We start from the raw sequence: 26,954 nt of genomic DNA, 5'->3' as shown, positions 1-26,954 counted from the left end.
CATGAAAAACCTGGATAAGTCATGGTATTTCACAATCACTGGATTTTGTTGTGTATAATAAAGTTGTTAAAATAGTCTTCCGTGGATAATCCCAAATAAATTTGATATAGGGATCGACCAATGTGTTTTTTTTTCAGAACTGATGCCGATACCGATTATTTTGAAACCAAGATACCGATAGCCGATATTTACAACCGATATATGTTTGCTGTAAAAATCATAGTTGACACAGAGTTAAAAAAAATAAACACTGACAAAGCACTACATTCAAATGCAAGCATATATTTATTCTGAGAACTTTTCCAATGAAACAATACAGGGAGCTGTCAGCAGCACTGAAAAAAACTTTGACAAGTAAACAAATGAATGGTAATAAAATAAAATAAAATAAAATAAAATAAAAGAGAGCTCAGTTAAAAGCCAGGCTAAAAAGGTAGGTCTTGAGTTTGCTTTTAAGTGCCTAGAGTGGTATGTGCAGGCAGTGAGAAGCACGCCAGGGGCAAAACAGCGCAGCTAAGGAAAACAAAACTTTGTATTGGCATATCGGCGGAAAAAAATCACTGACACCGATAACCCTAAAAATTCATAATATCGGCCCCGATACTTGGCCAGGCCGATTATCTGTCGACCCCTAATTTAATATGTGTTGATGTGCGACATCAGTTTCGTTTACCATCATGTACATTTCGTCTCTGTCCTCATGTACGCCAGCTAGCTGAAATTATGTCTGAATCTGATAGTCTTAAAATTGCCAGGCAAGTTGGGCAAGAAAAATTCTTTATCATGGGTTCTTGAAAAGTCATGGAAAAGTTTGGATATTCTGCCCATGAAAATGTTCGGGAACCCTGAATTACTGTTTTTGTCAATGGAGACTGGTGGCTTCATGTTAATGGCTTTCCCCGTCGGAAAGGACTGTCTGAAAGCAAGGTAAAGTGGTGAAAACTAAATATGGAGAACACGTACACAGACTGACACTGATTTTTTTTCAGTGGGTTGCTAAAAACTACCTGATTGAACCGGTGTTTATTCAGCACTGTCTTAATTTATGTATGGGACGTGGGAGGTTTCTGTGCTGTTAGAGGTAGTTTGGTTTGCAGTTTGAAATTCCAAACACATAGAAAAACATCTAAAAAAAAAAATTTCAACTGTAAAACTGCAGGTCAGCAGTAAAAATATGTTTTCATGATGCTGCAGGAGTGACATAATGAAAAAAAGCTCATAAATATTCTAAATAATGAATACAGTTTGGACTGTCTCAGTTAAAATCCTTGCGATAACATATGGTTAAGTGTTAGGGCTGCCAGGATTTTTAGATACAGGATTGCAGATTATAATATCTGTATTTTTTTTTTTTTACAAGTATACATACTGTAGTCTCACATTAAGGACAATTAAAGACAGACCATGCAGGTACTGTTGTACATCATGTTCTTTCCCTTATATACCTGCTCTGACTGTCTGAGTCTGATCTGGCCTCCTCTCTCTTTCTTCATCCTGTCTTCTCTGCCCTTCACCCACCCATCCTCCCTTCTCTCCCGCCTCCCATCTTCTTCTTCTTCCACTCTATTTTGATTCAGACGTACTGGGTACGTATGCTCGCAACAAAACAATGAAGCTTCTCTCAATTCTCCGCCCTCCCCTTTCCTTCTAACTATATTCATCATCTGCTCTTACATCGTTTGTCTGCCTGTCTGCTTGCCTGTCAGTTTCTCTGTTCCTCATACTTCTGTGTGACAGCCTGTAGTCTCAAACAAAAAAGAAAAGAATCGCAAAGCCAAAGCGGGAAGAGATCTGTGGGAGGGCGGCAGGGCGGCTGGTGTCTGCTCTAAACTGTGAGCGGGAGTGAGCAAAATTGGAAGCCGATACTTTCTATATTGCTCTCACCCTTTTTGGTGACCTACGTATAATTCTATCCATATACAGTATGTGTGCAGTCATACCCAAGGATAGCCTGTATAGAAGCTGGTTCTCGCCTCATGCACTCTGCCGAATCATGGCGGGGGAGCAAGTTTCTCTCAGCAGTCAAATCCAGATTTGCAAAAGTCCAAGTCTTTGTTGAGGTTAATGGAAACCTTGTCTGCTATTTCTTTATGTGAGCTGGAGTTCACGTTCCTTATCACTCTGCGGAGGTCGTATTTATTTGCCTCCAGCTTTAATTCTCGATCCCCCAGCCCTCTGGAGGCTGCTGAAATGTGCGCAGGCCCCGTCTCTCTGCAGATTGCCTTGCCCCCGTTATCTCTCTCTGCTGCTGGGTTGGCATCGCACACACCTCGGAGGCACTGAGGTTTGACCAGACAGGCGAGGAACATTCTGGTTTCCGGTTTTAATCTCTCTCCTTACACGTCAACAAGCTGATAAAAAACAAAAAACGGGGGGAGCTGTGTGCTCAAAATGCTTAATAACAAGCTCTTATAGGCTGTTGTTGAGGAACAATGAAAACAAAACACCCAAGCAGTCCAGACGTGAGTAGTTCACCTGATAGAATAATTACTGCTGTGCCCATTAGAGCTAACAACAACTAATGTTCCGCTTAATTTGTTTGATGAGGGTGGTGTTTTTTTTTTCTGTTTTTTTTTTAACATGGTGAGAAATTGTGTCCTTATTATTAGTGATTACAAGTGCCGCAGGCATCTCATTCTTAAGTGCCTCCTTCCTTTGACTTTAAAAAAGATCTGATTCACTTAAGGAAATTGTGAATGTTTGGAGGCGGCAACAGAATGAGGATGCTGCACGGCTCCATTTAGCTGTGCATAAATGGAACCTTAACTGTGATCCAATCTAATTCATACGCTTTGAACTGTTTTTTTTTCCTAAAACCTCAACATGCATGATTAAGTACAAACGTGTACTTATGGCTGATAAACAGCGCTGCATCTCCTCCAAGAGAACAGTAGCTTACACAATTGTTTTTGCTGTCTCACTGTATTTACGTGTCTTATCTGTGTCCTGGGCCTTCAGCGGAGGTGCAGAGTGAGATTGAGCGTATCTTTGAGCTGGCCCGCACCCTCCAGCTGGTTGCTCTGGATGCAGACACCATCAACCACCCCTCTCAGCTGGCTAAGACCTCCCTGGCTCCCATCATTGTCTATATCAAAATAGCTTCACCCAAGGTACGGCAGCAGATGACCTGAGAGTTATACTCCCTGAGGGGAAAATGTATTATTTTTCAACCTGGACCCTTTTTTCCCATGTTTTTGTGTCCAAGTGAGTAATGGAGACAACTGTTTCTGAAATTGGTCCTGTATTGAGAGAGCCGCAGCAGCAATACAGGCTGCAATGTAATCGCTACAGGCAGTTGTGCACCGTCAGTTTACGTCTGCCAGGCTTAGATTGTTATTATAAGTGTTTGACCACATTAAGAAAAAAAACCCAACAGAGAAGTGAAACGTTTTATCATACCTTTCGTTTGTCAGTTTGTGTGACACAAAAACAAGGAAAAAAGGGTCCACGTTAAAACATATCAAACTTTCCCTTTAAGAATTTCATTTTGATTCTATTTATGGTTGGTATTTTTTTAGAGATAGCCTTTCAGTGTACTTATATTCTGTAATGTTCTTCTTGTTTTCACTGAGTATGTTTACATGCACGCCAGTATTCCTCTATTTCTCTGATCTGGTCATGCAAACAGCATATTCCATTTGGATTTTCTGAATTCGAGTGTAGCATTTTCTGATTAAGACATGTTGCTGGTATTATTTGGGTTTTAATAGCATTCTTTGGACATTCAGCAAATTCAGAATATGCATCTCAGTTGGGCTTTTTACTGCATTTTACGACACATGGCGACTTGCATAGTCAGCTCTGTGCGTTATCATGAAGACGTTGTACACAAACTAACTCGCCAACATTTTGCCAGGTTGCTGATACATGCCCTAAAACAAAAGGCCACATTTCTGGTTGAAAAAAAAAAACACACCTGCTTTTAAGTATTATTTAAAAAAAAAAATGACTTAATCAATGGGTTTTTGGATATGCACAAATTTTACAACACCAACCTTTTCAAGGAGGTGGTTGAAACAGTGAAAGAGGGAGGCTGTGTTTGCATTGTCCAACAAGTCTGTCACCAGTAGCAAACTTTGAGGAAATCCTGTTTTGATGCAAAATGACAAGCAGCTCCAGCTGTTCCACTGTTCCATATTTTGACATGATAAATTGCATGTTAGGACTTTTAAATCAGAGTATGCACGGCTGCATGCAAACGGGACTGTTAGTGGGATATTCATTTTCATTAAACGTGTAAACAGCTTAGGAATATTGTCTTTTTCACAATAAGGGCAAAAACAGGAATATTTTGTGCATGTAAATGTAGTGATTGTTAGTTGCAGAGTCCGCCATTCCCACCCTGGATTCAAATTGTGTTTTTATGCATATCTGCGATGTGAGTTTGAGTGAATTGTAGTTTCAGTGCTGTTGTCTCCCTGCAGGTCCTCCAGAGGCTCATCAAGTCTAGGGGGAAGTCCCAGGCTAAACACCTAAATGTGCAGATGGTGGCAGCAGACAAGTTGGCCCAGTGTCCACCTGTGAGTTTTGCTAACAGTAACAGAACTAACAGTTTTTAGAAGTGTTAAAACAAGAAAAAAAAACTTGTTGGTTTTACTTGGCTCTGTAATTGTCATTTTATTCACATGCAGGAATTGTTTGACATCATCCTGGACGAGAACCAGCTGGAGGACGCCTGCGAGCACCTGGCCGACTACCTGGAGGCGTACTGGAAGGCGACACATCCCCCGAGCAGCAACCCTCCGAACCCTCTGCTGAACCGTACCATGGCCACGGCAGCCCTGGCCGCCTCCCCTGAGCCCGTCTCCAACCTGCAGGTACAGGTGCTCACCTCCCTGCGCAGAAATATGGATCTGTGGCCTGACATGGACGGTGCTGTAGCCAGCGAGGGGAAAGAGGAAGAACATGCTCTCTGAAGTCGAGCAGAGAGAGTTGGGGGGGGGGCTCCGGCAACTCAACCTCGACCCAACAGCCTGCTCTCTTTACCCTGAAGGAAAAGTGCATTAAAACCATGTTCATGCTGTATATAGAAACACAACACAGATACACATTCACACACCTGACACAAAGATGAGCCAAATTCACACACACACATGAACTGTTAGCTGTCAGAACACCCACAAGACAGATTACGTAGTCCGTATGTTAGCAGGTCAGCGTTCATGTCCCTGCACTGCTGAAACTGTGAGAGCAGCTCATCTCAAACCACACTGGACTTAAGGAGTAACCCATGAGACACCTCTGCTGTGGGGCCGCCTCCATTTCGCTGTAATCACAAGTAAAATGATATCTGCTGCTCCCCCCCTCACCCTGCCCTCTTTAGCTCCGTGGCCTCCTTTCTCCAGCACTTTTTCTTCTCTGGGAGGCTGAATCCAGTTTTCTGTCCTCCTCCGTGTTGCCATGGTACCACCCCTGAAAACAGCAAGTCATGTCCGCCTCTTCAAACAGAAATGCTTAGTTTGGTGAAGGCTGTTGCTAACAATCTGTCCAGTTTAATCTTTTTATAGACTTTTTTTTTAACAGCAAAGTACTAATCAGCTGTGTCTCTATTCCTTAGTCACTACTGGCTGCACATTGATTATGATGAGTCGCATACTGTCAAAGATATTTACATCTTTGACAGTATGGCACCCAAGCAGCAGTCTTGAACCAAATGGCTGGAAACATGTTTTATATCTCCTGCTGCCATTTTTATTGAGGCTGTCGTGATAGAGACAACAAGACGAACACAAGACCCAGTTGCCTTTCAGATCTGTTGGTCTTTCTTATTAAGTATAATTGCTTCAGTATGAACATCATGTGCTGCAGAGTTGAATTGATTACATAATCATTTGATAGTCATAATAATATTTCTGCTATTCTCTGCCATGAGGTCAAACAGCCAGAAGGTGGCACTGTTGTAATGTGAGATACTCAGTCTGCTTGTGCGTTTGCAGGGAGGTATCATGATTTCAAAAACCATCCATTAGTAAAACTAATCAGATCTAGTAACTGATTTGTAACTAATTACTGTATGTGCTTGTGTTTTCGAGTGTAAGTCGGTGTGTGTGCACATTGTGAAAACATGGAATGTGTGTGTGTTATGTGAGGGATAACTTAGAGCGAGCAGGTCATTTTTAGGCAATTAACCCTGACAGGGTGATGCAGGGTCTTTATTCATCATTGAATGACCCAGTCTCAGTAATAATGACCTGCTCGCTACACATTATCCCACTTATTACATGGCTACTTACTAATGAAAACAATAATGTGAAACAAAATATTGATTTAAAATGTATAATGTGTGATTTTCTGCTGCTAGGCATCTCTCAATCAACACAGTAACAAAATACAGAGCAATGCCATCAATGCAGTCTCCTGGTTAGAATTCCTTTGGTGTTCATTGTTTAGTAGGTTTTTACAGGGAGGACTCTTCTTCTCCAAAACAAAACACCTGGTGATTTAAGCCTGTAAAGACACGTAGAAAAAATGTCTTTCTCCAGTGCTGTTGAGCACAGCAGGCCCTGGAGCCAAGCTGCAGCTAACATTTGCTCAGCTTGTTTCTCTAATAACTTAAGATCCACTCCTCTGATCACTAAAATCCTTCATCCGGTTTAAACATATAGTTAAAAACAGCCAAGATCTAAAACGTGTATCATAAAAATGTGGCTTTAAACTAGATTAAAAGTAAATCCAGGACAGCTTCTGGCAGACAACTGCAGCCCTGACATATGTGCGTCACTGACAGGCGATGGCAACTAAATGACATGGACTGTGTCCTTGAGTAAATGTACAAATTTCTGTGGGTGAACATTATTGGTAACATTTGGGATAATGTAAGTGCGCAACTCAACTATATTCAACTCAAATATATAACAATAGTCTGGTCGTTTCCAGACATTTTAATCTGGGAAAAATTGCATTTTATTGCTTCATCCAGAGTCTGTGACCGTGAATAGAATTATGTCTATAGCAGCGGCCTGTTATTCAGAGCAGCAGTCCATAGAACACCTAATTGATCAGAATCAAGTATTCAGCAAAGCCGTGTAATAATAATAGACTGATGTCTGTCATGAGCACTAATGCTTCTATAACAACAGGTCCTTCAGCTGGAACAATGAGTCTGATGTGTGTATGTGTTGTATGCCCTGCCTCGTGCTAACCCCGCCGACTAACCACTGACAGTTTGGTTTTGCTCTGCTGTTTGTGTCTCTGCATGGTTGCTGTGTGGCATGGCTGTGGCTGGCTGCAGGGGCCGTACCTGGTGCACGGTGAGCAGAAGCGGGAAGGGCCTCTGACAGAGTGCGGCGGGAGCGGCACCCTGCACGACTATCAGACAGACCTGGGAGGAAAACCTCAGCAGCAGCAGCAGCAAACGTACCTGCGCTCCTCTCGTGGCCAGCTACGGGGAGGGAGCGGCCGGGGTCTGTCACGGCAAGACACCTTCGATTCTGAGACGCAGGGCAGCCGGGACTCTGCCTACACCGAGGCCGGTGACTCCTGCATGGACATTGAGACTGACCCCTATGAAGAGCCCGAGCCCTACCGAGGTGGCGGAGGCAGCCGCCTCCACCTGGCGCAGCATCATGGCAGACAGGCATCCTGGGAAGATGAAGGCGCTGAGCCGGACCAGGAAAACCTGAACCACCCTCCGATGCCGAGCCAGACACAGCCACATGGACGTGCCAAGCTGAGGGAGCGTTACTGCCAGGACCCTGTGGACACCGGGGCCAACATGAGCCGCAACAAGAACCAGGACGACTGGGGGAGGGACGTCTACATCCGCTGAACACGCATCACACCACAGAGGCAAGGAAGCTACAGGACAGACTGAGAGATGGGGGGAGGGAGGCTGGGAGGGTTCAGGTTTTAGGTTCAGTCGGAACTGAAGTGTGTGTTTGGGGCCACGCCAGTCGGGCTAACAAATTAATCTGTTTACATCCCAGTACAATGTAAAGAAAAACATCAACTGCCAGATGCCATCTCCATCAACTTCTTCTTGCAGTTCAATTTATTTACGTTTAGAAAAAATATTGGTCTGTTCTTTTGTTTCCTTTGTTAATACTGCATGATTATCATGGATTTCTATACTGACAGCACGAGGACAGTAATTGTTACGATTGTGAATCTCTGATTGTGATCTGTACGACTCAATCTCACCTTCAGTTGTAGTGTGAAGGCCGGTAGAGCTGTAGTCCGTCATGTCTGTCCTCTGCAGTCTTAAACAGGGTCTAATGTCACCGTCCCCATGTACAGTGTCAGGGTTTCTCTTTACCTTAATTTCACTCAGCGCTTTTGGATTTCAGGGTTCGACTGTAATCCAGAAGTTAAGAGTCTCTCACCTCCACGTTCTTATCACCCAGACCTTAAAAAAAAAAAGCTGGTGGAGAAGTTGCCATATTTTAACACAACAATTTATCGATGTTGCTACGTTCATGTCAGCTTGATAACAACAAAGAGTACACTCCAAAGACGTTTACTTCTTCCCTGACCTGGTTCAGCCACTGTACCCGACTGTACACGTCTGACCTAGTCCTCCTGTTTTCCCTCGTGGGCGCTGCGGGGCGCCGACAGTATTCATTTGTTCTCTGGTTTTTCTAACGTGGTGCAGATTCAAAGAAGCACTGCAGTTGTGTGAATGAAGTGTCCTGCCTTAGTCACTCGCACCCTAAAACACCCTTATTTCAAGAAAACTCCAATCACAAGTGCCGGAATGTCTCGCCAAGCCATGTCCACCACTGCCACGGTGGGATGTCTTAACTCTTGTTAACACTCGTTTTCATACCATATCTGTGTCTCTTTGTGTGTCTTCGTGGCTACTCTGCACTGTAGCCCATGCTGTCTCTCCTGCACATGTCGTTTTTTTCTTTGCACCAGCTTTGTCGTCTGTTTTTCAGGGCTAATGGTTATATAAAAAAAAAAAAGTACTTGTGTGTGCGGTTAATCACTCCCAACTTCCACCCAAACAGCTAGCTTGTCTGATATTAAATACCACTCTCTTCTTACTCTTGATTTCTGACTGAATTAGTGTTGCTTTTTCCTGTGGACATTTGCAATTTTTTTTATTTTATTTTAAATCTTCAGTTCTTGTGAGGTAGTGAGAGGAGTATCAAGTGGGGTGTGGTGGGGGGGGTGGGGGGGTAGGATCAGTACTCAGTTATCTATAATGGAGAATCCATGAATGTCTTTGGTGGGCTGCTTTGGCCCCCGCCTGTCTTCAGTTGAATAAATAAATATTAAATAATGATCAGTAAATAATGTAATTGTTGCGTTATCGCAATTGTTAAAAATATGAAATAACATGTATCATTGGTGCCTGATTGTAGCTACATTTTGCTTTTTCTGCCTTTCATTTTTAATCTGTGGATAAATTCGTATTTTAATTAAAAATTTAATCAGAAAATGTCATGGTGTCGCTTCATGAGATGTGAAGACAGATTTGAAAGATGCAGAACCTGTATGTGTACTCTTTGGTATTTATCAGAGGTGTTGCCTTTCATGTCTCCCAGGACATAAAACGTTATTTTAGTTCAGGGAAAAAAAACATGTAAAACAAAGGAGCAAGCTTCTCTTTACCTTCATTATTTCATTAACCTCATTACTACAACAAAAGATGATTACATAATCATATTGTGTCTAATATAAAACCTAATATCACCCCGCCTGTAGAAACTGTCCGGTCAACATGCTTTGATGGGTGTAAACCTACCAAACCTAAACAACAGTCAAATTGTTGGCTTCCGCTCAACAGATCTTGGCACAGGAAAACAAAATGTACCGGGACTTTCGTCACTTTATTGTTACCTCATTTGCGTAGACAGGAACTGTGAACTTCTCAACACTCTTTTCTAACTGCAGCACAGTTGATCAAACCTGCTAGGCGTTCCTGTCATGGAGGAAACACAATGAGAAAAAGACTGAAGTTAAAAGGCAGCTGTATCCAGGATGTGGTTTTTTTATTTATCGTACGCAGTGTTTCTGTCATCTCATCATCTGCAGTTGAGGAAATGTCACAAACGACATTGTGGTTTCCATTTGAAACCTAAACGTGAACTTTGCATCAGAGTGTTATTTAGCAAGGTGTGTCGGCAAGAGCCTGGTGTACAGAGAGTGCTGCAATATGCCACAGAAGCTTTAACAGCTTAGTGGTGTAAGAAGTATGCATGTCATTTACTGTATCTTAAATAAGAATATCATTACCACAGTTTACTTTTAGCGTGTGACAAGTTAAAGCCCTGCATTCAAATACACTTCACGTAAAGTACTAATTCAGCAGAATGACCTATGTTAGAGTGATTTAAATTTAAAACTATTACATGATTGGACTATTACTACAGGTGCATTTACATGAGCATATTACAGTTTTAGCTAGTCAAGGTAGGTTATACGCTGTATCAGGGTGTCTGTGTCCTAAAAAAAATTAGGCCTTAAAGGTCAATAAATCATCTCAAATTTGAAATTGTGAGGTCTTAATTGCCACAAACTCTTCATCTAATAAATTAATCCATCTTTAAATTATTTTTTTGTTAACTCCTCTGCATGAAATTTCATATTCTGATGTTACAGATCTTTAAACCTACCACTGAACCTCACGCTGTCTCTTTACGTCATACTTGTGCCAACCTGTTGTATGTAGATTAACCCAGCTCACTCTAATAACCATATTCCTACATAAAACCTACCTACCACTGCACGGGGCTACATATACGTATACTACTTACCTTTATATTTAGCTGCAATGCTTGGATAAAAATAAGATGATTTGTGTAAAAATCAGTCTTAAATTACCCTAAAAGATCTTTTAAAGCAATAAATTTAAGGTTCTTATACCTAGACATCTTGTTTACATACTGTTTGGCAGTTTAGTCCACAAACAAATCATTATATTTTGTTATATATTTAATAATATAATCCTAAACCTGTACAGTAGATAGTGGCTGTGTGTGTTAAATACATGTAACTGGGTAAAATGTGCAATATTCCCACTGAAATGTAGTGGAGCAGAAGTATAGCAGCATGAAATGGAAATGCTCACGTAAACTTAAGTACAAGTACATTAAAACTGTAGGCAAGGACAGTACTTTCCACTTTCAGATTATGCTTATCTGTTAATTTTTTTTAAGTAGGCCTAATGGAAAACCTTACTAGGCAAAAACAAACAACAAACAACAAATAAGATATTTAAAGTAATGAACACAGATGTTTTGTTGTGACAGAAAGCTGAGAGAATACAGTTGGTAAAAAGGAGATACAGATGTTTTATTATTATTGTTGGTAGAACACAGTAGTTTTGAGGAAACTGTGACATGTAAAGTAAAATGAAAATGCCAATAACACAGATAAACTTAGAACACTTTGGCTGGGAGAGGAAACCTAACCAGAAAAACACTGCTGTGGGTAAGTACTTGGAAAATACCTGGACAGACTTCAGCGGAAATTTTCGGGGATTCCTTGTATGTCCACTTTTGCTTTCTGTTGCAGGAACAACGTTATCTCTCTTTCCAAATATGGACTGGACATGTGAGTCATTAGTTGCGTCATCAGTTTACTCCTTCCGTCGGCGTGAGCAAGAGGAACGCTTGTGTTGTGTGTTGCCTTCAGGTGCTCATAAATGAATCCGACTTCTGAGATGCGAGGGCTCAAGTAGACTTTGGAGTTGGATATGTCTAATTGGAGTTTGGAAAACCGGAAGCACGGATCGGATACGGGAGTGGATGTTAGAGAAAACAGCATATTCAAAAGAAATTATCGGCAGCAACACATTATAAACCAAATCAGTGATGTTTTTCATTCTTTAAATAACGTGTATCATTAATGAGCATTAAAATGGCTTTTTTGTGTTTCTCAGCTGATCATAATTGACACTTACAACCCATTTTAGTCCTTTTCTGATTTAAATAAACCAAAATATTCAAAAAAAAATATTAATAACTTCATTTTTATTGTTGTTTATGTTTGTGTAATTCAAGATCAATCAACTTTAAAGACTACTTTTAAATGTCATACATTAAAGCAAATACTTCTCTATTTAAAAGTATTTAGTTAAACCATAAACAACTGCTATATAGTGGATTATTTCCGTATATGTCCCACACAAACTCTACATTTAATCCCATTTGCTACTAACCATAAAGGCTACTCTTAGTTTCAAGGAGGATTTCTTGCAGGACTGGTGTGTTAGCTGGGCTACATTAGCTCTGGCTAGGTGTAACATGTACACCTTCCGAGATGTTTACCTTTCCTAAGGGGGGGGGGGTCCCTCACGTGCATGATTCACATGTTTCCCACAGCACCTCAACGCATCACCACTACGCCGTTGCCCCGTGACTCACTCGACCGAAAAAAATACCACAGACTTTGTGTCGAAGAAGCGCCGCCCATTAACGCTTTGTAGAAGTGGAAAGCGATATTAGATAAAGACATTAGAGTCTGTCTGCCAGTCGGCTGTTAACCGACCGAGTAGAGGATTTGTATTCATCACTCACCTCTCGCACGCACACACTTGTTGGACATGGGGTTCCTTCTGACCAAGATGATGGCTGTGTTCGGTGACAGAGGTAAGACTAAGTTAATTTCAGGTTCATAATTTATGTTGTTTGTCAGCATTTTAAGCATATACGGGTATATAGATCCTTAAATCATATGTTGTCAGTAGATTAAATGAAATTAGAATACTAATTTCTATCAGAAATAGTCACAACATGTAGTTTCCTTTCATCACTTCAAACACACACACTTCTTTTTACAGTATTCTGACTTACAGTGAAACTCAGACACAGTATGAAGCCTGGTATTGTTGGTATGAAGTGATGTAATAACTCCACTGTGGATGAGACACATGCTACTCTGTTCAGTACATCACCTGTCCTTTATCTTGTCTGTGTGTCCATTTGTCCTACACAAATTATGCAACCCAAGGTTAGAGAGTAACATATCCAGTTTGCACTGTTAGTTTTAAAAGTCCTGTTTTTATTTCCTTCTTCCACAGAGCACAAAGTCATCATTGTGGGTTTGGACAATGCTGGAAAGACAACTATCCTCTATCAGTTGTAAGTGATTTATTATCTGAGCCTATAACAGTGTTATATAAGTATAAAATCTCCTTGATATATTCATTTAAAATGTTTTTCCTCACACAAACAGTCTGACAAAGGAAGCCGTCCACACATCACCAACCATCGGCAGCAACGTCGAGCAGATCACCGTACGTAAAACACACTTCTTGATTTGGGATATTGGAGGACAGGAGAGCCTTCGAGCCAGCTGGTACTCGTACTACGGCAACACGGAGGTACATGGATCCCTTTCTGTGCAGCACATACAAGACACAGGATACTGAAACACATTTCATATTTTAAAAATGAATCATAAAGGGCAGAAACATTTTGCTGATGCTTTTATCTAAAGTTCTGATTTTAGCTGAAGTTTCCTAGTCTTTTGTTTGTTGTTTAAAAAGTTATATAACTGATGGTTAACACTATAGTGTGAGATTAGATGTCCAAGAGTTAAGACTGAAAACATTTACAGGCTCGTGCTGACTGAGCTATAGCACATGAACCCAAATTATTTTCTTGTTATCCTCTCCTGCTCCCTGGATTGATAAAGTGACTTATCACTGTTATATAATCGTTTATTATACATTACATATGTAACGGCATATGTAATAACATGTCATTGGGTTATAGTGACTGATGCATTAATGTGTTCATCACTTTAATGTAGCTTATCTTAAGTACTTTATACTGCTGGATAGCTTTTGAATTTTCCCCCAAAGATCACTAAAGTCTTGTCTACATCATATTGTAGGACAGTGATTGTCAGTTTGCACCCTGAAGGCCAGATGTGACCCACGATTGATTCACACTGGGAGTTTTTTTTTTAAAGTTTGAGTCTAGATAAGGTGCCACAGCACATAAAAAAGCATCAAAATAGAGCTTGTTTATCTGAAAAAAAAAGCGAGGACCAAGAGAGGTCCAGGCTGGGCCCCGAACGTTTTCAAATCCTAGAAATGCACTGCACACACTTGAACTGTGCAGGGCTGCTGCGACTGGATTTACCTCTCGCAAAGATGAGTGAGAACAGCAATTGTCAAAAGGTTGAAAACTAGCAATGTACTTATTACATATACTGATAAATATATATATATATATTTTTTTTTATTAACTGGCCCCTGGCTTCCTGTCATATTGCAAATGTGGCCCCTGGGCAATATTTGTTGATTATATTTTGTATTATTAATCTCAATTCACAAAATAACCAAAGTTAATAAAGAAATGTGGTGGAGTAGAAGTATTAAGTAGCAGGAAGTTACAATAAAATACTCAAGTAAACTACAAGTACCTCAGAATCATACCACAGTACAGTACATGAATGTACTTCATTACTTTTCATCACTGCAGCAGGACTGTTTTTCACAAGTTGACGTGAAACCCTTTTGTTATTCAGTGAAACTGCCCAAGTCAGCTATTCATGTCTTGACGTCTGAGACACACTCCTGCTTTCAGTGTGACTAGTTGCGCCACAAGTTACAAACCCATGACACTACATGATGAGGAAGTTTCAGCTCAGACTGTGTGAGTCAGCGTGTTGACATGTGTCTAAATGTTCCGCTGAGGTTGCTTTTCTTTGTTCCTCATAGTTGACCCAGGGACATATCTGGGGTTTTCTAGGGGAAATATTTCGGTTATATAAATAGTAATCGATACTAAAAGCAGCCTTGGTAACCCGTCCTCTCTTATTCTTGTTTCAGGACCTACAGAATGCCTCCATTCTTATTTTGGCCAACAAACAAGACGTGAAGGGCTCCATGACGGCTGCAGAGATCTCCCAGTGCCTCACACTCAACTCCATCTCATCACACTCCTGGCATGTTCAAGCCTGCTGCGCCCTGACAGGAGAGGGGTGAGTCTAAACACACTTCACACTCTCTCTTTCTGTCTGGCGTTATCATGTGTATGAGTCAACAGAAAAACGCCTTCATAACTTTTACTGTAACAACCACTTCTTGTTACTCAAAATGCTTCTGTCTTTGTCTCCGCCCTCTCTCAGTCTACCTGCCAGTCTGGACTGGATGAAGTCACGAGTTGTTGCGAACTAGAACACGCACCTGTGGATCAAACTTCCTCAAACTGAGCCAACCTCAAAGACACTGAGTCAGGATTACTTTCAGTGTTTGGGGCAAAGTCCTGTGAACATGGCGTCTGTGATAGAGCCTGCCTCGCCACACCTACAGTATGAGCTGTAGGCTGTGTGGGGCCTCAGGGTGGGATGAGCAACAGAGAAATCTGGGTCATCTTGGAGACACTGCTCCAAATATCAATAAATTCAGACTCAATATGTTGATGTTTGTACTGTGCAGACACAGCTTGGTTATATTTTAATAATCTGGTTAACTGTTTTTCTCAGTTGTGGTTACGTAGATGTTCACAATGAGGGACTGTTGTGTGCATTTACTGTAAATTTCCCTGTAAAGAGGTGCCTCGTGTGCATGTTAGACATCTGACCTGACCTGTAATATCACATTCCACTCAGGTCTCACTGGGATTCTTTCATTTCCCCTGAGATAAGTAAGTGACAGTATCAAGTTGTACCAAAGAGGTCACAACCCACACTTCAAAGCCAGATCACAGATGATAACTGATAACACTAAAGCATATATATTTTATGGGTAAAGTCTTGGTTTTCTCATATTTAAATGTCACTAGGCTGATCTGGTGCCCTTTCATTCCTCCTGTGCCAACACATTAAGCTTTGAACTGACAACCGCAATCTCATTTTGACCTTTGATTGGTAATTTATGACATTCTTAATTCATCTGAACGACTTCTGCTGCAGAATTTAGTGCCTCGCTAGTTACAAAACAGCTTTCCAATCACAACCTTACTTCTAGACGCTGCCTAGTATTATGTTTCTATCATGGTGGACTTTACCACAGCTGAGAAGAAACTATAAAGCACATACTTCAGAAACTCTGCCATGCTGGGACACAAGTCTGCACCTGATGTATAAAATTATATTTTATGCCATTGAACAACAGGACGCCTTTGTAAGACCAAAACATGTTTAGTAATTTATTTTAGGGAAAAGAAAAGCTCTTGAACTGTTTACCTGAATAATAAAAAGAGCTAGCTGCTAATGACTATGAGTCATATTTAAAAAGTGTGTATTATATTGTGTATTTTTTTTAAATAAATATTATTATTACAAATACGCAGTGGGTGTGTTGTCTGTCCTGCAGCTATGATATCCTTTGTTTCAACAAGCCATACACAGCCTAGAGCTGAAGAGTGGGTTATACCTGCTGTAGCCTCACAGTAATGACACAAATATGTGAGTATTGAGCCAACACTCTTATTCACAGCTGCAATATGAGTGTATTGAAATCAGAAACACTTTATTGATCCCTAAGGGAAAACTGTGATACGGCATTTTTAAGAAAGTAGAAATACAAAGCATGAAAATAAGAAGCATGAAAAATATATATGTGATAAATAAAACTAGTATGTAAAGTTCTAGAAATACTATATATATAAATGTATTTTACAGAGTGCCATGCAACAAAATAAACACTTCTCTTCAAATGAAGACAACACATGCTTCTTTCACACCGCCCGTGTGCAGACATGTAGCCTACCTGGAAGTTGATTACTAAGACTTTGACTCAATGGCATAAATCTTTCATTCATAAAACATTCATAATGAAACATGACGATCTGAAAGTGATTGAGCCACATTTTATTTCAGACAAGTTGGAACATATGAAGAGATGATGAGTTTGAACAAAAGATGACAAAAATGCATGAATAACTTAGTGCCGTAATGTCCACAAGTGACACAAAAAAAATGTTGGATGTATGTACCATATGTGCTTTATATGTTAAATATGCACTCAAAAATAGTATAAAAATTAGGATGCTGTAAAGAATATTGCATGGTTGAATTATTGCACCAATTATTGTGCAGTTAAGACAGTGTTGCACAGATGTATATATATATTGTTAATAGTCTTGTGTGTACAGTAATTCAATTTAGTGCCTTACTTTACACACACACACACACACACACACACACACAGTATATATATATATATACAGTACAGGCCAAAAGTTTGGACACACCTTCTCATTCAATGTGTTTTCTTTATTTTCATGACTATTTACATTGTAGATTCTCACTGAAGGCATCAAAACTATGAATGAACACATGTGGAGTTATGTACTTAACAAAAAAAGGTGAAATAACTGAAAACATGTTTTATATTCTAGTTTCTTCAAAATAGCCACCCTTTGCTCTGATTACTGCTTTGCACACTCTTGGCATTCTCTCCATGAGCTTCAAGAGGTAGTCACCTGAAATGGTTTCCACTTCACAGGTGTGCCTTATCAGGGTTAATTAGTGGAATTTCTTGCTTTATCAATGGGGTTGGGACCATCAGTTGTGTTGTGCAGAAGTCAGGTTAATACACAGCCGACAGCCCTATTGGACAACTGTTAAAATTCATATTATGGCAAGAACCAATCAGCTAACTAAAGAAAAACGAGTGGCCATCATTACTTTAAGAAATGAAGGTCAGTCAGTCCGGAAAATTGCAAAAACTTTAAATGTGTCCCCAAGTGGAGTCGCAAAAACCATCAAGCGCTACAACAAAACTGGCACACATGAGGACCGACCCAGGAAAGGAAGACCAAGAGTCACCTCTGCTTCTGAGGATAAGTTCATCCGAGTCACCAGCCTCAGAAATGGCAAGTTAACAGCAGCTCAGATCAGAGACCAGATGAATGCCACACAGAGTTCTAGCAGCAGACCCATCTCTAGAACAACTGTTAAGAGGAGACTGCGCGAATCAGGCCTTCATGGTCAAATAGCTGCTAGGAAACCACTGCTAAGGAGAGGCAGCAAGCAGAAGAGATTTGTTTGGGCCAAGAAACACAAGGAATGGACATTAGACCAGTGGAAATCTGTGCTTTGGTCTGATGAGTCCAAATTTGAGATCTTTGGTTCCAACCGCCGTGTCTTTGTGAGACGCAGAAAAGGTGAACGGATGGATTCCACATGCCTGGTTCCCACTGTGAAGCATGGAGGAGGAGGTGTGATGGTGTGGGGGTGTTTTGCTGGTGACACTGTTGGGGATTTATTCAAAATTCAAGGCACACTGAACCAGCATGGCTACCACAGCATCCTGCAGCGACATGCCATCCCATCCGGTTTGCGTTTAGTTGGACGATCATTTATTTTTCAACAGGACAATGACCCCAAACACACCTCCAGGCTGTGTAAGGGCTATTTGACCAAGAAGGAGAGTGATGGAGTGCTGCAGCAGATGACCTGGCCTCCACAGTCACCGGACCTGAACCCAATCGAGATGGTTTGGGGTGAGCTGGACCGCAGAGTGAAGCGAAAGGGGCCAACAAGTGCTAAACACCTCTGGGAACTCCTTCAAGACTGTTGGAAAACCATTTCAGGTGACTACCTCTTGAAGCTCATGGAGAGAATGCCAAGAGTGTGCAAAGCAGTAATCAGAGCAAAGGGTGGCTATTTTGAAGAAACTAGAATATAAAACATGTTTTCAGTTATTTCACCTGTTTTTGTTAAGTACATAACTCCACATGTGTTCATTCATAGTTTTGATGCCTTCAGTGAGAATCTACAATGTAAACAGTCATGAAAATAAAGAAAACGCATTGAATGAGAAGGTGTGTCCAAACTTTTGGCCTGTACTGTATATATATATATATATATATATATATACACTGTATACACGTTTTATATTATTTAGTCATGTGACATGTGAATTTCCCAAGTGTGGGATTAATAAAGTTTTATCTTATCTTATCTTATCTTATGAAAATATAATAAATAAATATAGTATGGGATCATATCTGCAGTTTCTCTTTCTGTTTGTCACTGGTTTGATGGAGCCAAATTACAGTTATCCTACTGAAAACCTCATCGCAGCAATTAACGTGATTTTGTGGCTGTGAAAACGCATGTTACCTTCACAAGAGGATAGATTTCAAGAAAACAGTCACTGAAAAGTTTCCAGGGGGCATCCGGATTTGAACCGGAGACCTCTTGATCTGCAGTCAAATGCTCTACCACTGAGCTATACCCCCATCTGTCATTTTGGAACTCATATTTTTGTTTTCATCATAATAAAAACATTATTTTTGCCATTTATATGAGTATATTTAATTTGCTTTTAGCCGAATGCGATTAGATTTTGTCGATATCCGTGGTATTTGACTGGTTTCTAACAGGCGTGGCGTCATTATGGCCACTAGAGGGAGAAATGAGCCCATATTTGTGGCCAACATGCACAGAGCTGGTAACATTCAGTCAGCTGACGGCTCAAAAGTCCTCCACATTAAACGACAAATGGCTCCTTTGTAATTGTCACGACGACACACAGTGTTCTATGATGTGACGCCATAATCAGGAGGCGGGTGAAGTCCTCTGTTACAGATTAACTCATTGTCGACGACCATATCCGGTTTTATGGTGTGACACAGCTGTGGTAAGGCTTAGGTACATTCAAGAACGTGGTTAGGGTTAGACCAATATAAGATTATGGCACTGACACTCACAGGGGCGCCGCCAGGAACTTTGGGCCCCAAGGGAAAAAATCACATTGGGCCCCCCTGCGCAGCTGTTGTAACCACATCTCTAGGATCTAACTGACCCATTAAAAGCTTTACATAACTCTGACTTTGAAGGCTTGCAACTGTCTTGCCAGTACAATATTTACTGCTAGTAAGTTGTACATGCAACAGTCTGCATACAGTATGCAATTCACTATTTGATGCAAGATTACAAGCCACCATAAAAATGTGCTAAAGGCCATCTTTTACAGTCTAAATGTAATTTTTATTGTAAAATCCCAAAATGGAAAATTCTCTTTACATCAATGAAAGACATTAAAAAAACTTAAATATATATTAACTTTTAAATCAAAATAAATTAAGATCATCATCTCAAAATAATGAAAACAGCAGATTTTTGAACTTAGCTGCACATACTGTATATGCCAACAAGGAAATAAAGTTGTCAACTGTCCAGCATCCAGTACAGACAGCTGGCTGTTTTTGTTTCATAATAATCATAATATGGAAAAATAATTTGTTTGAATTTCTGTCATTAAAAAATATTTCCTTTTCTTTTATGTAATGGTAAAAAGGAGCAAGAGAGAGAGAGAAATTCCCACAGACTCCCTGCAGTGATGCTAACTGGCATGTGTTGCTCACCTTCATTGGGACGGGGAGGGGTAAAGTTATGGGGAGACAGGGCTGCTGCTTCTGACTCATCTGTTGTTGAGTCTGGTAAAAGGGGCAGTGACAACTGATTTAATATGAATATCTTGCTACACATTTACCTGCACTGATTAAATGTAGGTTAAAAAGGAGTGAAGTGTAGGCTAACGCTAGTCTGTAGCTAGCTTATTTCACTATGGACATTAAGCTAACAGGTTCATCTCTACCACTCACAGACTATAGGCTACCCACCTTTCTTGGAGAAAAACTGGCTTACATATTGACACCCTTTCTTTTGCCTCTCCTCTCTCTCCTTTCTCTCTTTCCTTTTTTGAAAACCGGATTTTCTTTCAGTACTTTCCTAGGTAGCATGATGATGACTGTTGCGTTGTAGCGCAACTGCTAACTACTACTAGGTAGCATCACCATCAGTGCAGGACCAAACCATTTCATGCAGATACAGGGGGGTGGTCAGTCAATATGGATGTTTACTTTTTGGTCAGTAGGAATATTTAACTTTTACTGCCAAAAACAAGTAAAAACAAAGAGATCATTAATTTTATTACTATATTTGAAAAAAAAAATCTTATTGATGATGGTTTAATAATTTTGTATTCATTTTTTTGAGGCCCCTGTTTGTCAGAGGCCCTTGGAATTGTCCTAATTTTTCCCCCTATATGGCACCACTGGACATTCAACTTGCTTTTTCCCAGGGGCCACTTTGCAAAATGACAGGGTAGGCGTTTGTAGGACTTGAGGACACTCAGGGCTTAACTTGGACCTCTGTGGGGGGGCTCCAGGGGAAACTCCTGTGGCACCTTTTTTTTTTTTTTTTTTTTTAAATAAGCTATATTTTTATGCTTTTTCATGCACTCTGGTGCTTTATTTGTATTCAAAGTGAAAAATAAAGAAAGGGGGAATTAATTTGTTTTCATTGTGAATTAGAAAATGGTCAACAGGCCACCCAGCACCCTATCGCAGGCCAGATGTGGCCTACAGGCTGTAAGTTGAGTATTACTGGCCTATGGTTTGAGGTAAAATCAGTATTTAGGTTAAGGGCTTTGTTGTAATGGTTACAAATATGAACAAGTGGACCAAAACGTGCATGATCCAAACCAGTCTGTAGCTACTTACAAGCTATTTTGACACAAAATACCAAAATAACTAAACATTCAAACTACCTTAACTAAATTTTTGCAACTGGAAACAAGTGTTTTGTGTTTATTTTAATCTTCATCATTTAATATCAAAGCTAAATTAACATGTTCTTACCTTCTTTTCATATTTAATGTAGGCCAGATTGTGTAGATTAAAACAAGACTGCTTGATTTGTCTTGATTTGCCATTTTCTTTATTGTTTTATAGCTCATAAAGTCAAACATGTCTCTTTTCACTGACGATAGACTATAAGAAATCACAGTCAACATATATTGGTCCAGTATGAGCACACAAAACAAGGAGGATACAAATATTAAGCTGAAGAAATTGAACTTATAGCTATTAAACAAAGGCAACAGCTGGGCGACACGTAATGTCAGTTTTTGTTATTCACCAAAAAAAAAAAGAAACTGTTAAAAGACAAATACAATTCACGAAACATTATGGGTAAGTGAGGGACACCCTGATAAACTACTAAGATTGAGAATAGGGGCCCAGACACTCAGCAGGTAGTATTTCAAATGTGTTTAATAACATGTTAACTAGATTTAAGAAAAAGAAATGTCATGTATTATACAGTAGCAACTACTGAATGGTCCCAAGACATTTATTCCACCAGTCCAAACATTGGTTATATCCGTAGGATACAGTAAATAGAGACATATGGCGAGTGGAAATTACAGTACAGTTTAAATGGAGAGAGTCGAGTAACTAAAAGTCCCCAGCTGTTCAGGGTAACTGCTCCTGAAAGCTCTTTTCAATATAGTCATCTTAGTGACAACTTACGTTGCATGCAAGTCAAATACTGCAGTATAATGCAGTGAATAGAGAATAAATGTGAAGGTCTGAGAGCCAGATAACGCAGCAGTATGATGAAGTCAGTCCTGCTGATCCCAGGCAGGTTAATCAGGTTAACATGTTCCAGCTGAGATGTCCCCTCTGGACGTTAACACTATATGGTCTGGCTTTCTCTGGCTTTTTGGACATTCAAATCATTCTGTGTAACCTTTTCAAGAATTTCAGATAAAGTATGTGTATGTTATCACAAGGTCTCCTCCTTTATGTATCAATGTCTGTCTAAATTCCCTGGGGAGGTGTTTTATTTCTATTCGAGTTTGACAGTGGAGCTGATCCAGACTGCACAAACATGTCTGATGAATTCCTGTCAAGAATTAAGGTCTATATTATCTGAGACACATTAAACCCCCAAGAAATGTTTTGCTAATTTAAAGCAATAGGAATACAAAATATTATCTAGGATATTGTGGATTTATGCCTTTTAACAGAAATTAAAGAATGCACATATAGCTGAAATAATCGCACTCTTGTAAATAAAAGGCCTGTCTACAGTAAGGTTCCTGTGCTTCTGAGCTCTGCTGTGCTTCCTTTGTGAGGATGTCAGTATTATTTTTAAGATGTGAACCTATAGTGCTGTCATTAAACATGTAGATGCATTAAAATTACTATATTAAACAATAAAACTCTTTATATTAAAGGTCCAGTGTGTATGGAATAGAGGCATCTATTGGCAGAAATGGTATATAATGTTCATAACTATGTTTTCATTAAGAATTGTTTTGTTTTCGTTACCTTCGGGCCCTGACACACCAAGCTGACGGTCAGCTGTCGGTTAATGTTGGGCCATCGGTAAGTGACTGTCACCCTTTTGGCCCTTGTCGGCTTTTTTTTGGGCCAATTCATCATGTTGAATCAGTGTTACAGTGGAGCTGTCAGTACATGAACTCACTCTGATCAGCAGTTCATTTCAGTGTACAAGACAAGAAACATAAAGAGGGAGTGAGTTCAAAACACACCTGTTATATTAGGAAAGATTTGTTTTAAACCATTAAGCTCTTAAGCTGAAATGGTTTGTAATTGTTGGTGTTATTCCCAGCCAACATTTGTATGTGGAGCCCATGTGGGTAATAAATGAGCTGAAAATGGGCCCTATATGGGACTGTCCACAGGTTCCATATTGGCCAAAGGCAGAGTAGGGCTTTAGCTATCCTGGGAAATGGTAATTCGCCTCCTCCATGGAGTCCACCATGTTGTTCTACAGTAGCCCAAAATGGACAAACCAAACACTGGCTCTAGATAGGGCTATTTGTGTTTTTGTATCGACCACAGTTGTTCTCCAGCCAACATTTGTATGTGGGGCCCATGTGGGTAGTAAATGAGCTGGAATATGGGCCCTATATGGACTGTCCGCAAGTTCCATATTGGCTCCATGACATTAACCTACCCATGTGGGCCCCAGATAAGATGCCAATTTCAGACCCATACCCACTTTGTACTCAGGTAGCCCCAGCATGACCCATGTGGGGCCCATCTGGGTAACCCCCATGTGGGCAATTGGCTTGGGGCCAATATGGAATATGTGGACATTTCCAAATAGGGCCCATTTTCAGCCCATTCACTACCCACATGGGCCCCACATACAAATGTTGGTGTGGTTGTTTGCTAGCACATATCATTTGTTCTTTCAGCATCGGACTATGATGTTAATGTGCTAACTGGCCAAAGAGCATCTTGAATCTGTCATTCTTATAGTGTCCCTTTGAAGACCACAGACTACCACCACCTGCTGGTGTGAAGAGTTATTTCCTCCCACGCAGGCACAGAACGTGGCTGTAATCTTTGCGATGTGTTCATGTGCAACTTTTGACATGAGGTTATGCAACAGTTGCCCTTCGTTGCCACTAGTTCTTTGATGTTGGTTTGGTGTGTCTGGGCCTGGGTCTGCCTTTGTTGGTTGGATTGAAGTTAGGTTTGGGCAAGAAGAGTAAGACTGGTTAGGGTTAGGGTAACAATGTCAGGGTAAGCCAATCAGAGGCAGAGTAAGGCAGAGAAGGGCAGGCCATTCTTTTGTTATCCTCAGAAATGGAAATTCGCCTCCTCCATGGAGTCCACCATGTTGTTCTACAGTGGCCCAAAATGGACAAACCAAACACTGGCTTCAGGGCCATTTGTGTTTTTCTAAGGTAAGGTAAGGTAAGGTAAAACTTGAATGTCCCCAGGGGGGAAATTGGGATACAGACAGTAGTCATAAGTAAAACAAAACAGACAGTACAATACATAACACACAGAATCCAGAATCACACATTGCAATAAGTGGTCACCGTGGGCCCTAGGCCTTTTTGGGGTATTTTTACTGCCTTTACTTTTAAGCTCATATCACAGTCCTTATAAAGGCTGCATACACATGCTATATCTTGTTTTTTTTTTCAGGACAATCTGGGCTAACCAGATTTGCCATCATTCCATGTCCTCCTATGTGCCTGTATTTTATATTAATTTTATATCAATGAAAAAAACAAATCCGTATGACTAAATTCTTACATTTTTACATGTATCTCAGCATAGCAAGTTGGAAAATGACATATTCTGCCATATATGAAGACGGCAGACTCTCTGGAATCTGGCAATATAAGAACCATGATGGTGGGACATTCTGTCACTTCACAGTTGTCCAAAACATGTGGTTTGTGCCAGGCGGACATAATTGCCAGTATTTTTTCATTATTGCAAGAAATTCCATTGACTCATTCACAAGTCAAAAATGTGTTTTATCTGAAAGAAACATGCAATATTTGCATCTAAGATCACAGAAAAATAGTCAACCAAGTGCAATGATGTCCTCCAAGATAAAATTTGTTTTTCAGTTTCAGTTATATATTGGGGGGACATTTTGGGCATTGGTGGGGGGCCACATGTCCCCCTCAACGTATATGGTGACTAAGGCCCTGTCAGCATGCATAATTAGGCCTCAGTTGTCTGGGTGCGCAAAGGTGAAGTGCGCTGGTTTTGTCATACAGAGTTTCATGGAGTGTCAACTGGACAATATGGAGATATTTGCATCTTGAAAGCCGGACTACAAATGTGGATAGACAGGGAGAAACACACGCAAGCCTAAGACGTGGTAAGATACGATATTCCTCACTATATGAAGTGACTGATAACAAGATCTGTATAATGGATTGTAAAGAAATTTGTCAGGTTTTTATTTTGTAGACACTTGATCTGGATTTATAGCGTGATGGGATGATGGTACAATGATGTGTGTGGTATCACTGGAAAGCTCTGCTTCATGTGATATGCATGGCATTTCTGTGCGTAGTAATCCTTCCAAGAGTAATGTGTGTGCAAAGCTGTATGAAAGCTCTGTTACACATAATTTTAGTGTAACTTTATCATTTTTTTTTCGCTGTGAAAACATTGGACTACCGACGAGTGCTTGGTCTTCTCGGGAAGCTACGATTCTGCTGTTTCACGTGATATGCGTGGCTTCTCGCTATGACAGTTGCAGAGAAAATCCACAGAGAAGAACGGGTGTGAATTTGGACGCACTATGCGTCATTCGGGCCCATAGGGTTAAGATAAGCAATAGCAGATGGGACAAAGGGCAGATCTGTAACACTTAGTGCTACATTAAGGGAGGCAAAACCTCCGCCCTGATGTAAGCATGTGAAACTCAACATGGAGGGGATGTCTGAGACAATAGACTGAGCGAGGTGACCCTCTTTTCATACAGATGCTGGAGATTATTAAAAGTAACACCAGTGATCTTACAGCACAACTTGACCACTTTTTCCAACTTGTTCTTGCTTTTGAGGCTCAGATTACCAAACCAACAGACAATGTTTAAAGAAAGAACAGACTCAATAAAAGCAGAATAGAACAATTTCATGACTGTCTTATCTACATCGAAACTCCTCAGCTTCCTTAAAAAGAATAGGTGGTGGTTTGCCTATTGGTTTGTCAGTGTTCACGTCAAAATTCAACTTATCATCCAAGACAGTGCCCAAATACTTACACTGCTGCACTGCTGCCACCAGCCTCCCCTTGATTACACAAGGAGCAGGAAGGCAGGGCCTCCCCTGAAAATCTATAAACATCTCACTAGTCTTAGACATTAACGTGAAGGAAAGACTGGTCACACCAATTAATAAATTCATTCAGTACCAGGCCATGATCATATTCTGATCCATGAAGAAGACTTAGAATGCTCTGTATTGACCACAGCTGTTCTCCAGCACACATAGCACACGGGAAGAAGTTTCAGTTCTGCAACCTCACCACTAGATGCCACTAAACCTTACCCACTAAACCTTTAATTTGCAGTTCCCTTTTATGCACACAACGCAATTTGTATTCAAATTATTTCTAACTAATCTGCCTTCTCCCCCCAGATATTGGCTTTTGTAAGGATTCACCTCATCCGCGCACTTCATGAAACAAGGGATCCTTGCATTATGTCCAGTAACTATAACATCTTAATTTTCATGGAAATACAAAAGATGTGAAAAATAATTAGTTTCTTTAAAGTCAGCATGAATTCTTCACAAAATCCACACCTGGTGCTGTGCACATTGTGTTATTTTGTGTTTATGGTCTGCATTATGGGATGGGTTACTGATTGCCTTTCCAGCTGTGAATCCAATAAACGACATCAGCTGACATTTTCTCTGCCAAGGATCCCATGTTTGCTCTTAGAACAGATAGAAATGATGAAAGCGGCGGCTGAGAGAGGTGACGGAGTCAGCCACAGTGCTTGTAAAGCTCACTCAGTTT

At 40.5% G+C, this 26,954-nt stretch overlaps 2 protein-coding genes, 1 long non-coding RNA gene and 1 other non-coding gene across 5 annotated transcripts in view; 2 read left to right on the top strand and 2 right to left on the bottom strand.

Annotated features, from left to right (window-relative positions):
- cacnb1 (calcium channel, voltage-dependent, beta 1 subunit) overlaps window positions 1-8,974 on the top strand; it is a 38,949-nt gene extending 29,975 nt beyond the window's left edge. For both annotated transcript variants that reach the window (XM_049562179.1, XM_049562178.1), the window contains exons 11-14: window positions 2,959-3,110; window positions 4,425-4,520; window positions 4,632-4,817; window positions 7,232-8,974. In XM_049562179.1, the coding sequence (XP_049418136.1) occupies window positions 2,959-3,110; window positions 4,425-4,520; window positions 4,632-4,817; window positions 7,232-7,768 (971 nt within the window). In that variant the 3' untranslated portion in view covers window positions 7,769-8,974. The remainder of the gene's footprint in view (window positions 1-2,958; window positions 3,111-4,424; window positions 4,521-4,631; window positions 4,818-7,231) is intronic.
- On the bottom strand, window positions 8,884-11,473 carry LOC125879987 (uncharacterized). The gene is made up of 2 exons (XR_007447999.1): window positions 11,396-11,473; window positions 8,884-9,865 (listed from the first exon to the last, which is right to left on the bottom strand). It is a non-coding gene; the product is annotated as an uncharacterized LOC125879987 (long non-coding RNA).
- An 867-nt stretch (window positions 11,474-12,340) lies between these two features.
- arl5c (ADP-ribosylation factor-like 5C) lies at window positions 12,341-16,188 on the top strand. The gene is given in 5 exon segments (XM_049562188.1): window positions 12,341-12,536; window positions 12,968-13,028; window positions 13,123-13,270; window positions 14,675-14,880; window positions 15,028-16,188. Coding segments are annotated over 5 exon segments (510 nt in total). The 5' UTR covers window positions 12,341-12,490; the 3' UTR covers window positions 15,077-16,188.
- Window positions 16,189-19,019: 2,831 nt separating this feature from the next.
- Window positions 19,020-19,091, bottom strand: trnac-gca (transfer RNA cysteine (anticodon GCA)). The gene has a single exon. It is a non-coding gene; the product is annotated as a tRNA-Cys (tRNA).
- Between the last annotated feature and the right edge of the window lie 7,863 nt (window positions 19,092-26,954).

Source organism: Epinephelus fuscoguttatus, linkage group LG19 (genome assembly GCF_011397635.1).
Source record: "Epinephelus fuscoguttatus linkage group LG19, E.fuscoguttatus.final_Chr_v1".
NCBI classification, from domain to species: domain Eukaryota; kingdom Metazoa; phylum Chordata; class Actinopteri; order Perciformes; family Serranidae; genus Epinephelus; species Epinephelus fuscoguttatus.
This window is presented reverse-complemented; position numbering and strand designations above follow the sequence as displayed.